General features: G+C 61.5%; 1 protein-coding gene across 4 annotated transcripts in view; it reads left to right on the top strand.

Annotated features, from left to right (window-relative positions):
* GABBR1 (gamma-aminobutyric acid type B receptor subunit 1) overlaps positions 1–15,416 on the top strand; it is a 34,419-nt gene that overhangs the window by 15,663 nt on the left and 3,340 nt on the right. For 3 of the 4 annotated variants that reach the window (XM_090129077.1, XM_090129080.1, XM_090129081.1), the window contains 11 exons: positions 1,330–1,521; positions 3,641–3,883; positions 5,416–5,479; positions 6,421–6,498; positions 7,348–7,498; positions 9,028–9,160; positions 11,291–11,407; positions 12,290–12,400; positions 13,355–13,448; positions 14,071–14,198; positions 14,797–14,925. In XM_090129077.1, the coding sequence (XP_089985203.1) occupies positions 1,330–1,521; positions 3,641–3,883; positions 5,416–5,479; positions 6,421–6,498; positions 7,348–7,498; positions 9,028–9,160; positions 11,291–11,407; positions 12,290–12,400; positions 13,355–13,448; positions 14,071–14,198; positions 14,797–14,925 (1,440 nt within the window). The remainder of the gene's footprint in view (positions 1–1,329; positions 1,522–3,640; positions 3,884–5,415; positions 5,480–6,420; positions 6,499–7,347; positions 7,499–9,027; positions 9,161–11,290; positions 11,408–12,289; positions 12,401–13,354; positions 13,449–14,070; positions 14,199–14,796; positions 14,926–15,416) is intronic. The other variant, XM_090129079.1, reaches the window with a different exon arrangement.

Genomic DNA, 15,416 nt, shown 5'->3' on the forward strand with positions numbered 1-15,416 from the left:
TATGGGATTTTATGGGGTTATGGGGTTATATGGGGTTATGGGGTTGTATATGGGGTTATATGGGGTGATGATATGGGGTTATGGGGGATTTATGGGTTATATATAGGGTTATATGGGGTTGTATGGATTGTATGGATTGTATGGGGTTATGGGGTGGTTATGGGGGGGATTATGGGGTTGTATGGGGTTATGGGGTTGTATGGGGTTATGGGGTTGTATGGGGTTATGGGGTCTGGGGGGGTTTTGGGGGGGATTATGGGGTTGTATATGGGGTTATATGGGGTTATGGGGGATTTATGGGGTTATATGTGCTTATGGGGGGTTATGGGGTGTGGTTATGGGGTTATGGGGCAAGCTGTATCTATGGGGCAGGCTGCATCCGTAGGACCATATCTATGGGGCGGGCTGTACCTATGGGGCCATATCTATGGGGCAGGCCATATCTATAGGGCTGTACCTATGGGGCAGGCTGCGTTTATAGGGCTGTGTTTATAGGACCGCATCTGTAGGGCAGTACCTATAGGGCAGCCTGTATCTATAGGGCAGGTTGTATCTATAGGATGGTATTTATAGGGATGTGTCTATAGGCCCATATCTATGGGGTGGCTGTATCTATGGGGCAGGCCATATTTATAGGGCTGTGTCTGTAGGGCCGTATTTATGGGGCAGGCCGTATCTATAGGGCTGTATCCATAGGGCCATGTTTATAGGGCCGTATCTATAGGGCCGTACCTATAAGGCCATACCTATGGGGTCTTACCTATAGGGCCATAGCCATAGGGCCGTACCTATGGGGCCGTACCATAGGGCCGTACCATAGGGCTATAGTTATAGGGCTGTATCTGTAGGGCCGTATCTATGGGGCCGTACCTATGGGGCGGTATTAGTTGTAGGGCCATACCTATAGGGCCGTACCCATGGGGCCGTACCTATGGGGCCGTACCTATGGGGCCATATCTATGGGGCGGTACTTATGGGGCGGTACTTATGGGGCCATATCTATGGGGCGGTACTTATGGGGTGGTACTTATGGGGCGGTACTTATGGGGCAGTACTTATGGGGCGGTACTTATGGGGTGGTACTTATGGGGCGGTACCTATGGGACCGTACTTATGGGGCGGTACTTATGGGGCGGTACCTATGGGGCTGTACCTATGGGGCGGTACCTATGGGGCTGTACCTATGGGGCGGTACCTATGGGGCTGTACTTATGGGGCGGTACCTATGGGGCCGTACTTATGGGGCCGTACTTATGGGGCCGTACTTATGGGGCCGTACTTATGGGGCTGTACTTATGGGGCCGTACGGCGGGCCGCGCCCCGCGCCAGGTGTACAAGGAGAAGCTGTACGGCAAGAAGTACGTCTGGTTCCTGATTGGCTGGTACGCCGACAACTGGTTCCGGGTGCGCGACCCCTCCATCAACTGCACCGAGGCGGAAATGGCGGAGGCGGTGGAGGGTCACGTGACCACCGAGATCGTCATGCTGAACCCCGAGAACACCAGGAGCATCTCCAACATGGTGCGCAGTGCATGCTGGGGGATGGGGCGGTGCATTGTGGGAGTGGAGGAGCAGTGCATTGTGGGGGTGGTGGGGCAGTGCATTGTGGGGGTGGAGGAGCAGTGCATTGTGGGGGGTGGCCGGGCAGTGCATTGTGGGGGACGAGGAGCAGTGCATTGTGGGGGTGGTGGGGCAGTGCATTGTGGGGGATGGTGGGGGGTTATTTGGGGTCATATGGGGTTATATGGGGTTATGGGGGATTCCAGGGGATTAAGGGGGATTATGTGGGGTTGTGGGGGATTATGGGGGTTTATATGGGATTATGTGGTATTGTATGAAATTATGGGGGATTGTGGGGGATTCCAGGGGATTATGTGGGATTATGTGGGATTATTTGGGGTTATAAAGTTATGGGGTTATGTGGGGTTGTATGGGATTATGGGATTATATGGGATCATTTGGGGTTACGTGGGGTTGTGTGGGGTTATGGGGTTGCATGCAGTTATATGGGGTTGTATGGGGTTATGGGATGGTGGGATTATATGGCATTATTTGGGGTTATATGGGGTTATGTGGGGTTATGGGGTTGTATGTGGTTGTATGGGATTATGTGTCGTTGTACAGGATTATGTGGGATTATATGGGATTATTTGGGATTATGTGGGATTATATGGGATTATTTGAGATTATTTGAGATTATGGGGGGTTATGGGGGGTTATGGGGCTGTAGGGGATTGTATGGGATTATGTGGGGTTCTATGGGGTTCTATGGAGCCATGTAGGGTTATGGGTTTGCATGGGGTTATTTGGGGTTCTGTGGGGTTGTATGAGATTCTGTGGGATTCTATGGGGTTCTATGGGGTTCTATGGGATTATTTGGGGTTATGGGTTTACACGGGATTATTTGGGGTTGTATGAGATTCTGTGGGATTCTATGAGATTCTATGGGGTTCTATGGGGTTCTGTGGGATTATATGGGGTTGTGGGGTTGCATGGGAATATTTGGGGTTGTATGGGGTTGTATGGGGTTGTATGAGATTCTGTGGGATTCTGTGGGGTTCTATGGGGTTCTGTGGGGTTCTATGGGATTCTATGGGTTTATGGGCTTACATGGGATTGTTTGGGGTTGTATGGGGTTGTATGAGATTATGTGGGGATCTAGGGGATTCTATGGGGTTCTATGGGGTTGTATGAGATTCTATGGGGTTCTATGGGGTTGTATGAAATTATATGGGGTTCTATAGGGTTGTATGAGATTCTGTGGGATTCTATGGGATTTTATGGGGTTGTATGAGATTCTATGGAGTTCTATGGGATTCTGTGGGGTTGTATGAGACTCTATGGGATTCTGTGGCATTCTGTAGGGTTGTATGAGATTCTGTGGGATTCTATGGGGTTCTATGGGGTTGCATGAGATTTTATGGGTATCTATGGGGTTGTATGAGATTATATGGGATTCTATGGGGTTGTATGAGATTTTATGGGATTCTGTGGGGTTCTATGGGGTTGTATGAGATTTTATGGGTATCTATGGGGTTGTATGAGATTATATGGGATTCTGTGGGGCTGTATGGGATTGTATGAGATTCTATGGGGTTGTATGAGGTTCTGTGGTATTCTATGGGGTTGTACGAGATTCTATGGGATTCTGTGGGATTCCAAAGGGTTGCATGAGATTCTATGGGATTCTATGGGGTCGTATGAGACTCTATGGGATTCTATGGGATTCTGTGGGGTTGTATGAGATTCTATGGGATTCTATGGGGTTGTATGGGATTGTATGAGATTCTATGGGATTCTGTGGGGTTGTATGAGATTATATGGGGTTCTATGGGGTTGCATGAGATTATATGGGATTCTATGGGATTGTATGAGATTATATGGGTATCTATGGGGTTGTATGAGATGCTATGGGAGTCTGTGGGGTTGTATGAGATTCTATGGGATTCTATGGGGTCGTATGAGACTCTATGGGATTGTATGAGATTCTGTGGGGTTGTATGAGATTCTATGGGATTGTATGGGGTTCTGTGGGGTTGTGTGAGATTTGATGGTGTTCCGTGGGATTCTGTGGTGCTGCGTTGTCCCGCAGCGGTTCTGCGCTTGGTGCTGCGCGGTGCTGACCCCCCCCCCCCCCCAGACATCGCAGGAGTTCGTGGCGCGGCTGCAGCGGCGCCTGGGGCGGCACCCCGAGGAGACGGGCGGCTTCCAGGAGGCGCCGCTGGCCTACGACGCCATCTGGGCGCTGGCGCTGGCGCTGAACCGCACCGCCACGGCGCTCCGGCAGAGGGCGCTGCGCCTGGAGGACTTCAACTACAACAACCGCAACATCACGGCCGAGATCTACCGCGCGCTCAACTCCTCCGCCTTCGAGGGCGTCTCGGTGCGGCCCCACAGCCGGACCCATAGCTGGACCCATAGCCGGACACATAGCCGGCCCCATAGACCAGCCCTATAGCCGGCCCCACAGCCGGACACACAGCCGGACACACAGCCGGACACATAGACCAGCCCCATAGCCGGCCCCATAGCCGGACACACAGCCGGACACACAGCCGGACACATAGACCAGCCCTATAGCCGGACACACAGCCGGACACACAGCCGGACCCATAGCCGGACACATAGCCGGACCCATAGCTGGACCCATAGCCGGACACATAGCCGGACCCACAGCCGGACCCACAGCCGGACCCACAGCCGGCCCCATAGCCGGCCCCATAGCCGGACACATAGCCGGACACACAGCCGGACACATAGCCAGACACATAGCCGGACCCACAGCCGGACCCATAGCCAGACCCACAGCCGGCCCCATAGCCGGACACATAGCCGGACACATAGCCGGCCCCATAGCTGGACACATAGCCAGGCACAGAGCCAGCCCCATAGCCAGCCCCATAGCCAGACACATAGCCAGACACATAGACCAGCCCCACAGCCGGCCCCACAGCCGGCCCCATAGCCGGACCCATAGCCAGACCCATAGCCGGCCCCATAGCCGGCCCCATAGCCAGACCCATAGCCGGACCCATAACCAGCCCTATAGCCAGACCCATAACCAGCCCTATAGCTGGACCCATAGCCAGACCCATACACCAGCCCTATAACCGGCCCTATAGCCGGACCCATAGCCGCCACATAGACCAGCCCTATAGCCAGACCATGGACCAGCCCTATAGCCGGCCCCTTACACCGGCCTTATAGCTGGACTCATAGCCAGACCCATACACTGGCCCTATAGTCAGACCTATAGACCAGCCCCATACATCAGCCCTATAGCTGGACCCACAGACCAGCCCCATAGACTGACCCTATAGCCCAGCCCCATAGATCAGCCCTAGAGGTCAGCCCTATAGATTGGCCCTATAGCCTGACCCATAGACCCTATAGCCTGAACCTATAGATCGGCCCCATAAACCGGCCCTATAGCCCGTCCCCAGAGATCGACCCCAGAGATCGGCCCTAGAGACCAGACCCTTAGCCAGATCCATAGATCGGCCCCATAGATCGGCCCTATAGCCCAGCCCTATAGATCGACCCTATACCCCACCCCCATAGATCGACACTATGGCCTGGCCCTATAGATCAGCCCCACAGCTCAGCCCCACACCCAGCCGCACCCCAAACCCCCACAGAATGGGAAGGGGTCCTTCAGGGGGGGACCCCAATGTCAGCACTCAACCCCAGATCCCCTCTTTTCCCCCATATCCCCTGTATCCCATATCCCCATATCCCATATCCCGTGTCCCTTTTCCCCCACATCCCATATCCCCATATCCCATATCCCGTGTCCCTTTTCCCCCACATCCCATATCCCATATCCCCATATCCCATATCCCGTGTCCTTTTTCCCCCATATCCCATATCCTATATCCCGTATCCCGTGTCCCTTTTCCCCCATATCCCCTATAGGGTCACGTTGTGTTCGACGCCAGCGGGTCGCGCATGGCCTGGACCCTCATTGAGCAGCTGCAGGGTGGGTGCGACCCCACAGCGCTGTGGGGTTGGGGGGGATATGGGGGGATCCCATAAAAGGCCAGGGAAACCCCATAGGGGCAGCGGGTCCCCCTATAGGGGTGATGGGACACCTAGAGGTGACCTTATGGAGCTGTGGGGCACCCCATAGGGGGGTGGGTGACCCTATAGAGGTGACCCTATGGAGCTGTGGGGCACCCCATAGGGGGGTAGGTGACCCTATAGAGGTGACCCTATGGAGCTGTGGGGCACCCCATAGGGGGGTAGGTGACCCTATAGAGGTTATGGGACGCCCACAGGGAGGTGGGTGATCCTATAGAGTCTATGGGATGCCTATAGAGGTGTGGGTGACCCTATAGGGGTTATGGGGCGCCCATAGAGGTGTGGGTGACCCTATAGAGGTTATGGGGCGCCCATCGGGGGGTGGGTGACCCTATAGGGGTTATGGGGCGCCCATAGAGGTGTGGGTGACCCTATAGGGGTTATGGGACGCCCATGGTGGTGTGGGGCACCCTACAGAGCTGTGGGGCGCCCCATGGAGCTGTGGCTCACCCCATAGGAATCTGAGTCACCCCACAGAAGCTCAGGGACGCCCCATAGAGGTTTGGGGTCCCCCTCCTCCTCACCCCCACTCCATTATGGGGCAACACCAGAGGGGGGGCTGGAGGGGGGGGGGCAGGGGGTCCAATCTACCCCTGCCTTCCCCTCCCCCCCCCATCTGCCCCCACCTGCCCCCCCTGCCCCCCATCTGCCCCCATCTCCCCCCCCATCTCCACCCCCCGCCCCCACTTGCCCCCATCTGCCCCCCTTTCCCCCCATCCACCCCCCCGCCCCCACCTGCCCCCCCACCTGGTCCCTTGCCCCCCATCTCCCCCCCCACCCCCACCTGCCCCCACCTGCCCCCCCTGCCCCCCATCTCCCCCTGCCCCCCCCTGCCCCCAGGCGGTGTGTACAAGAAGATCGGTTACTACGACAGCACCAAGGACAACCTGTCCTGGTACAACACCGACAAGTGGATCGGTGAGGGGATGGGGCGCTATGGGGTGTATGGGGTGTTATGGGGTGTATGGGGCACTACGGGGTGTATGGGGTGTATGGGGTGCTGGGGGTGCTGGGGGCTGCCGTGATGTGTTATGGGGTGCTATGGGGTGTATGGGGTGTATGGGGTGTATGGGGTGCTGGGGGGTGCTGGGGGCTGCCGTGATGTGTTATGGGGTGCTATGGGGTGCTGGGGGCTGCCATGATGTGTTATGGGGTGCTATGGGGTGTATGGGGTGCTGGGGGGTGCTGGGGGCTGCTATGATGTGTTATGGGGTGCTATGGGGTGGTATGGGGTGCTATGGGGTGCTATGGGGTGTTAGGGGGCATTATGGGGTGCTGTGAGGAGCTATGATGTGTTATAGGGTGCTATGGGGTGTTATGGGGTGCAGTGGGGTGTTACGAGGTGCTGTGGGGTGCTGTTGGGTGCTATGGGTGCTATGGGGTGCTGCAGGGCGCTATGGGGTGCTATGGGGCACAGTGCGTCACCATAAGGCGCTATGGAGCAGTATGGGGCACTATGGGGCCATAGGGCGCTATGGGGCACACCGTGGGGCATTGTGTGTCACTGTGGGGCTCTGTGGGGTGCCATAGGGCGCTATGGGGCGCTATGGGGCACACAGTGGGGCACTTCCTGCCCCCCTCACCGCCCCATTGCCCCCCAGGCGGCTCCCCCCCCGCGGACTGCACCCAGGTGATCTCCACTAGGGGGCGCTATGGGGCACTGTGTGTTTCTATGGGGTGCTATGGGGTGCCATAGGGCGCTATGGGGCGCTATGGGGCACACAGTGGGGCACATCCCGCCCCCCTCACCGCCCCATTGCCCCCCAGGCGGCTCCCCCCCCGCGGACTACACCAAGGTGATCTCCACCTTCCGCTTCGTGTCACAGCGGCTCTTCGTGTCGCTGTCGGTGCTGGCGGCGCTGGGCATCGTGCTGGCCGTCGTCTGCCTGGCCTTCAACATCCACAACGGCCACGTGCGGTGCGCTTCCCCTCCCTCTTCCTCTTCCTCTTCCTGTTCCCCTTCCCCTTCCTCTTCCTGTTCCGCTTCCCCTTCCTCTTCCTCTTCCTGTTCCCCTTCCTCTTCTTCTTCCTCTTCCCTTCCCCTTCCCCTTCCTCTTGCTCTTCCTCTTTTTCTCTTCCTCTTCCTGTTCCGCTTCCCCTTCCTCTTGCTCTCCCCCTTCCTCTTCCCCTTCTTCTCCCTCTTCCCTTTTCTCCTCTTCCTCTTCCTCTTCCTCTTCCTCTTCCTCTTCCTCTTCCTCTTCCTCTTCCTCTTCCCCATCCGTGTACCTGTGACCCCCCCCCCTCCCCTCCCATCCCCATATCTGTGTCCCCCCCCCTTGTCCCCCATCCACATCCTTGGGTCCCCCCTGCCCCCCATCCCCATATCTGTCCCCCCCCTGCCCCCCATCCACGTCCCTGTGACCCCCTTGCCCCCCATCCCCATATCTGCGACCCCCCCCTTCCCCTCCCATCCCCATATCTGTCCCCCTCCTGCCCCCCATCCCCATATCTGCAACCCCCCCCTTCCCCCCCATCCCCATATCTGTGTCCCCCCTGCCCCCCATCCACGTCCCTGTGACCCCCCTGCCCCCCATCCCCATATCTGCAACCCCCCCCCTTGCCCCCCATCCCCATATCTGTGCCCCCCTGCCCCCCATCCACATCCCTGTGAGCCCCCCATCCCCCATCCACATAGCTGTGACCCCCCTGCCCCCCATCCACATCCCTGTGACCCCCCCACCCCCCCATCCCCATATCTGTGGCCCGCCCCCTTGCCCCCCCATCCACATCCCTGTGACCCCCCCATCCCCATATCTGTGACCCCCCCTTCCCCTCCCATCTGCATATATGTGACCCCCCTGCCCCCCATCCACGTATCTGTGACCCCCCTTCCCCTCCCATCCCCACATCTGTGACCCCCCCTGCCCCCTCATCCCCATATCTGTGTCCCCCCCCTTGTCCCCCATCCACATCCCTGTGACCCCCCTGCCCCCCATAGATGTATCCGTGACCCCCCTTGCCCCCCATCCCCATATCTGTGCCCCCCTGCCCCCCATCCACATCCCTGTGACCCCCCTGCCCCCCATCCCCATATCTGTGTGCCCCCCTTCTTCCCCCATCCCCATATCTGTCCCCCTCCTGCCCCCCATCCACGTCCCTGTGACCCCCCTGCCCCCCATCCGCATATCTGTGCCCCCCCCTGCCCCCCATCCACGTCCCTGTGACCCCTCCTTCCCCCCCCATCCCCATATCTGCGACCCCCCCTTCCCCTCCCATCCTCATATCTGTGCCCCCCCCTGCCCCCCACAGATGTATCTGTGACTCCCCCTGCCCCCCCTGCCCCCCCTGCCCCTCACAGACGTATCTGTGAGCCCCCTGCCCCCCCCATCCCCATATCTGTGTCCCCCCTGCCCCCCATCCACATCCCTGTGACCCCTCCCTCCCCCCCATCCCCATATCTGTGCCCCCCCGCCCCCCCCGCCGTATCCGTGACCCCCCTTCCCGCAGGTACATCCAGAACTCGCAGCCGCAGCTGAACAACCTGACGGCGGTTGGCTGCACGCTGGCGCTGGCGGCTGTGTTCCCCCTGGGGCTGGACGGCTACCATGTGCCGCCGGGGCTCTTCCCCGCCGTGTGCCAGGTGGGGGGGGGCTGGGGGGCTGGGGGGCTTTGGGGGGGTTGGGGGGTGTGGGAGGTGGGATATGGGGGGCTGTGGGGGGTTTGGGGTGGGATATGGAAGGGGGTGGGGGCTGTGGGGAGGCTTGGGGGGGTTGGGTTTGGGGTGGGGGGCTGTGGGGGGGGTTGGGGTGGGATAGGGGGGGTTTGGGGGGCTTGGGGACTGTGGGAGGTGGGATATGGGGGAATGTGGGGATGGGATTGGGGGAATGTGGAGGGGGGTGGGGGCTGTGGGGGGATGTGGGAGGTGGGATAGGGGGGGGTTTGGGGTGGGATATGGAAGGGGGTGGGGGCTGTGGGGGGGCTTGGGGGGGTTGGGTGTGGGGTGGGGGGCTGTGGGGGGGTTGGGGTGGGATGCAGGGGTTTGGGGGCTGTGGGAGGTGGGATATGGGGGGATGTAGGGGTGGGGGGTTTGGGGGGCTTGGGTGGGGGGCGTGGGGGGGTTGGGATGGGATTTGGGGGGTGTGGGGTGGGATATGGGGGGGATGTGGGGGTGGGGGAGTTGAGGGCTTGGGGGGGTTGAGTGTGGGGCTGTGGGGGGGCTTGGGGTGGGATATGGGGGTTTTGGGGGGGGGTTGGGGGCTGGGGTAGGGGGGTGGGATGGGATTTGGGGGGCTTGGGGGCTCGGGGGGTTTTGGAGGGGTTGGGTGGGGGGCTGTGGGGGCATTGGGGGGGGTTGGGTGGGGGGCTGTGGGGGGAGTTGAGGTGGGATATGGGGGGTTTGGGGGGGTTGGGGGGTGGGGTAGGGGGGTGGGATGGGATTTGGGGCAGTTGGGGGGTCGGGGGGGTTTTGGAGGGTTTGGGGGGGGTTGGGGGCTGTGGGAGGTGGGATATGGGGGGATGTGGGGGTGGGATTGGGGTTGGGGTGTGGGGTGGGGGGCGTGGGGGGGTTGGGATGGGATTTGGGGGCTGTGGGGTGGGATATGGGGGGATGTGGGGGTGGGGGAGTTGAGGGCTTGGGGGGGGTTGGGTGTGGGGCTGTGGGGGGGCTTGGGGTGGGATATGGGGGGTTTGGGGGGGTTGGGGGCTGTGGGAGGTGGGATATGGGGGGATGTGGGGGTGGGGGCTGTGGGGGGCCTGGGGGGGTTGGGTTGGAGATTTGGAGGGCACGAGGGATTTGGGGTCCGTTGGGTCCCAATGGGGCGTTGTAGGGTCCACTGGGGTCCCTTGGGGTCTTTTGGGTCCCATTGGAGTCCGTTGGGGTCCGTTGGGGTCTATTGGGGTCTGTGGGGTCCCAGTGGGGTCCATTGGGGTGCAGTGGGGTCCATTGAAGTCCACTGGGGGCTGTTGGGGTGCTGTAGGGTCCATTGGGGTCCATTGGGTCCCACTGGCATCCATTGGGGTCCACTGGGTCCAATTGGGGTCTTTTGGGGTCTGTGGGATCCCATTGGGGTCCATTGGGGTCTATGAGGTCCCATTGGGTCCCATTGGGGTTCTGTAGGGTTCATGGGGTCCCATTGGGGTCTATTGGGTGCCATTGGGGTCCATTGGGTCCCATTGGGGTCCATTGGGGTCTATGGGGTCCCATTGGGTCCCATTGGGATTCTGTAGGGTTCATGGGGTCCCATTGGGGTCCTATTGGGTGCCATTGGGTCCCATTGTGTGCCATTGTGGTCTATGGGGCTGTCTGTGTGTCTGATGTCCGTGTATCCAATGTCCGTGTGTCCGATGTCCATGTGTCTGATGTCTGATGTCCGCTGTCCATGTGTCCGTGTGTCCGATGCCTGTGTGCCTGTGTGTCCATGTGTCCCATGTCCGCTGTCCACTGTCCGTGTGTCTGTGTGTCTGACGTCCATGTGTCTGATGTCTGTGTGTCCGTGTGTCTGATGTCCGTGTGTCTGCTGTCCGTGTGTCTGTGTGTCTGACGTCCATGTGTCTGATGTCTGTGTGTCTGTGTGTCTGATGTCCGTGTGTCTGATGTCCGTGTGTCCGCTGTCCGTGTGTCTGATGTCCGTGTGTCCGCTGTCCGTGTGTCCGCTGTCCGTGTGTCTGCTGTCCGTGTGTCTGATGTCCGTGTGTCTGTGTGTCTGATGTCCGTGTGTCCGCTGTCCGTGTGTCCGCTGTCCGTGTGTCTGCTGTCCGTGTGTCCGCCCAGGCGCGGCTGTGGCTGCTGGGCGTGGGGTTCAGCCTGGCGTACGGCAGCATGTTCACCAAGGTGTGGTGGGTGCACACGGCCGTCACCAAGAAGGACGACAGGAGGGACAAGAGGAAGGTGGGCGGGGGGGCATTGGGGGGGTTAATTGGGGGGGGGCATTGGGGGGGGTCATTGGGGGGGTCAGGGGGCTTCAGTGGGGGGTGAATGGGGGGAGAAATGGGGGATGGGTGGTGGGGAAGAGGAAGGTAGGGGGGGAGATTAATGGGGGGGGTTAATTGGGGAGGGGGTTAATTGGGGGGGGGTTAATTGGGGGCGGGGGTTAATTGGGGGGGGTCCAGGGGGCTTCAGTTGGGGGTGAATGGGGGGAGAAATGGGGGTGGGGGTGGTGGGGAAGAGGAAGTTGGGGGGGGGAGATTAATTGAGGGGAGTTAATTGGGGGGGAATGGGGGCCTGGGGGGGATAATTGGGGGTCTTGGGGGGGGCCTGGGGTGAGGGGGATAAATGGAGGTTGGGGGGGCGAATGGAGAGCTGGGGGGGTTGGGGTGGGGGGATAATGAGGGTCTGGGGGGGCAACTGGAGGGCTGGGGGGGGTTGGGGTGGGGAGGTATGGGGTGTGGGGGGGGAATGGGGGTCTGGAGGGGGGTTTGGGGGGGGGGAAATGGGGGTCCTGGGGGAGATAAATGGGGGTCTTGGGGGGGGGGTTGGGGGGAAATGGGGGTCTTGGGGGGGGGGTTGGGGGGAAATGGGGGTCCGGGGGGGTGACTGGAGGGCTGGGGGGGTTGGGGTGGGGAATTATGGGGGGTGGGGGGGGAATGGGGGTCTGGGGGGGGTTGTGGTGGGGGGGTAAACAGGGGTCCGGGGGGGTTTGGGTTGGGGGGGTAATGGGGATCTCGGGGGGGATAATTGGGGGTCTGGGGGGGGGTTGGGAGCGGGGGGGGTAAATGGGGGCTGGGGGGCTTTGGGGGGGGGTCGCCGAGGCCACGTCTCCGTGCCCCCCAGCAGAGCCTGGAGCCCTGGAAGCTGTACGGCACCGTGGGGCTGCTGGTGGGGCTGGACGTCGGGACCCTGAGCGTCTGGCAGCTGCTCGACCCACTGAGGAGAACCATCGAGGTGGGGGGGCGGGGGGGGGGCGGGGGGGGGAAGTGAGGGAGCGAGGGGGAGTGATGGGGGGCAGTGAGGGGGTGCAGTGGGGGGGCAGTGGGGGGGGCACAATGAGGGGGGGCACAACGGGGGGACAGTGGGGAGGAAATGGAGGCGCAGTGGGGGGGGTGCAGTGGGGGGTAATGAGAGGGAGCCATGGGGGGGCAGCGAAGGGGAGCAATGGGGGGGGCACAATGGGGGGGGGGGGAATGGGGGCACAGTGGGGGGTACAGTGGGGGGGGTGGGGGGGGATATGGGGGGGAGGGATGGGGGGGTGCAGTGGTGAGGGGGTACAATGAGAGGGCAGTGAGGGGGGTGCAGTGGGAGGGCAATGAGGGGGGAAATGGGGGGGCACAGTGGGGGGGGCAGTCGGGGGTGGCAGTGAGGGGGAGCAGTGGGGGGGGGTGCAGTGGGGGGGCCAATGAGTAGGGTGCAGTGGGGGGGCACATTGGGGGGGCAGTGGGGGGGAAATGGGGGGGCACAATGGGGGGGCAGTGGGGGCTGGCAATAAGGGGGAGTGATGGGGGGGCAGTGGGGGGCTGCAGTGGGGGGGCAGTGATGGGGGAAATGGGGGGGGTACAGTGGGGGAGAAGTGGGGGGGTCCCAAAGGGGGGGCACAATGGGGGGGCAGTGAGGGGGAGCAATGGGGGGGGCACAGTGGGAGGGGTAAAATGAGGTGGGGCACAATGAGGGGGGCGGTGGGGGGCACAGTGGGGGGGGCACAGTGGGGGACTGCAATGAGGGGGGGGCAATGAGGGGGCACTTTGGGGGGGGGGCAGTGGGTGGGAGGGGCGGTGGGGGGGTGTGGAGACCTTGGCGGGGTACCGTGGGGTGGGGGGGCACTTTGGAGCCCCCCCCTTCATTCCATCCTCCGTTGCCGAGGGCAGTAATTAACGGCGGTGTTAATTGCCCCCCCCCCCCCAGGAGTTCACCAAGGAGGAGCCGAAGAGCGACATGGACGTCTCCATCCTGCCGCAGCTGGAGCACTGCAGCTCCAGCAAGATGAACACGTGGCTGGGTGCGCGGGGTCAAGGGTCAGGGGTCGGGGGTCAAGGGTCGGGGGTCAGAGGTCAGAGGTCAGGGTCAGAGGTGGGGCTGGGGGTCGGAGGGCAGGGATTGGGGGTCAGGGGTGGGTGGGGATTGGGGTCAGGGGTCAGCTGGGGTCAGGGGTCAAGGGTTGGGGTCGGGGTCAGAGGTCAAGGTGGGGCCAGAGGTCAGGGTTTGGATTGGGGCTGGGTTTGGGGTCGGGTCAGAGGTCGGGGGGTCAGGAGTCAGGGTCAGAGGTCAGGGGTGGGGTTAGGGGTCAGGTTGGGGTCAAAGGTCAGATGTCAGAGGTCACGGCTGGGGTTGGGCTCACGGGTCCCCCCCTCATTGCCTGACCCACATTCTGACCCCCCTTAACCCCCCACCCCGCCCCACATCTCTGCCCCCCACCCCCCCTCCCACCCCACATCCCTGCCCCACATCCCACTCCACAACCTTCACCCCACATCCCACCCCCTCCTGCCCCACATCCCTGCCCCACACCCCCATCCCACCCCACTCCTTGCCCCCCCACCCCACCCCACAACCTTCATCCCCTGCCCCCCACCCCCCCTCCTGCCCCACATCCCCGCCCCCCCGGTGCCCCCCGCCCGCAGGCATCCTGTACGGCTCCAAAGGGCTGCTGCTGCTGCTCGGCATTTTCCTGGCCTACGAGACCAAGAGCGTCTCCACCGAGCGCATCAACGACCACCGCGCCGTGGGGCTGGCCATCTACAACGTGGCGGTAGGGGAGCTGCCCCACGGCTGCCCCATAGCTGCCCCATAGATCCCCCATAGCTGCCCCACATCTGCCTCATAGCTGCCCCATAGATACCCCATAGCTGCCCCACGGCTGCCCCATAGATACCCCATAGCTGCCCTATAGATCCCCCATACCTGCCCCACAGCTGCTCCACATCTGCCTCATAGCTACCCTATAGATACCCCATAGCTGCCCCATAGATACCCCACAGCTGCCCTATAGATCCCCCATAGCTGCCCCACATCTGCCCCATAGATACCCCATAGCCACCCCATAGCTGCCCCACATTTGCCTCATAGCTGCCCTATAGATACCCCACAGCTGCCCCATAGATACCACATGGCTGCCCCCCAACCTGACCTATAGCTGACCCCCATCCTGCCCCACACCCCGCCCCACAGCCCCAGCCCCACGTTGCCCCCTGCCCCCCAGGCGCTGTGTCTGATCACAGCCCCAATGATGATGATCCTGTGCTCCCAGCAGGACGTCCTGCCCCACACCCAGCCCCACACCCAGCCCCACATCCTGCCCCATGTCCTGCCCCACCCCCAGCCCCACACCGTGCCCCACACACCCCCAGGTGCTGTGCCTGATCACAGCCCCGGTGACGATGATCCTGAGCTCGCAGCAGGACGCCGCCTTCGCCTTCGCCGCGCTGGCCGTGGTTTTCTCGTCCTACATCACCCTGGTGGTGCTGTTCGTGCCCAAGGTGGGCGGGGGGCGGCAGTGGGTGGGGGGCAATGGGTGGGGGGCAGTGATATGGGGGTACAGGGGCAGTAGCAGGTAGAGGGGCAGCCCTGCGTATGGGGGCAGTGATGGTTACAGGGTCAGCAGTAGATACGGGGTCAGTAACAGGTATGGGATCAGTATTAGATGTAGGGTCAGTGGGTAGGAGCCCCATGGGTGCAGCAGGCCCCCATGGGTGCTGTAGGACCCCCATAGTGCTGTAGGACCCCCTATGGGTGCTGTAGACCCCCATAGTGCTGTAGGACCACCTATGGGTGCTGTAGGACCACCTATGGGTGCTGTAGGGCCCCCATAGTGCTGTAGGGCCCCCATAGTGCTGCAGGCCCCCTGTGGGTGCTGTAGGACCACCTATGGATGCTGTAGGGCCCCCATAGTGCTGTAGGACCCCCATGGGTGCTGTAGGACCACCTATGGGTGCTGTAGGACCCCCATGGTGCTGTAGGACCCCCATAG

Source organism: Phasianus colchicus, chromosome 35 (assembly GCF_987193195.1).
Source record: "Phasianus colchicus chromosome 35, bPhaCol1.hap1.1, whole genome shotgun sequence".
Classification (NCBI taxonomy): Eukaryota; Metazoa; Chordata; class Aves; order Galliformes; family Phasianidae; genus Phasianus; species Phasianus colchicus.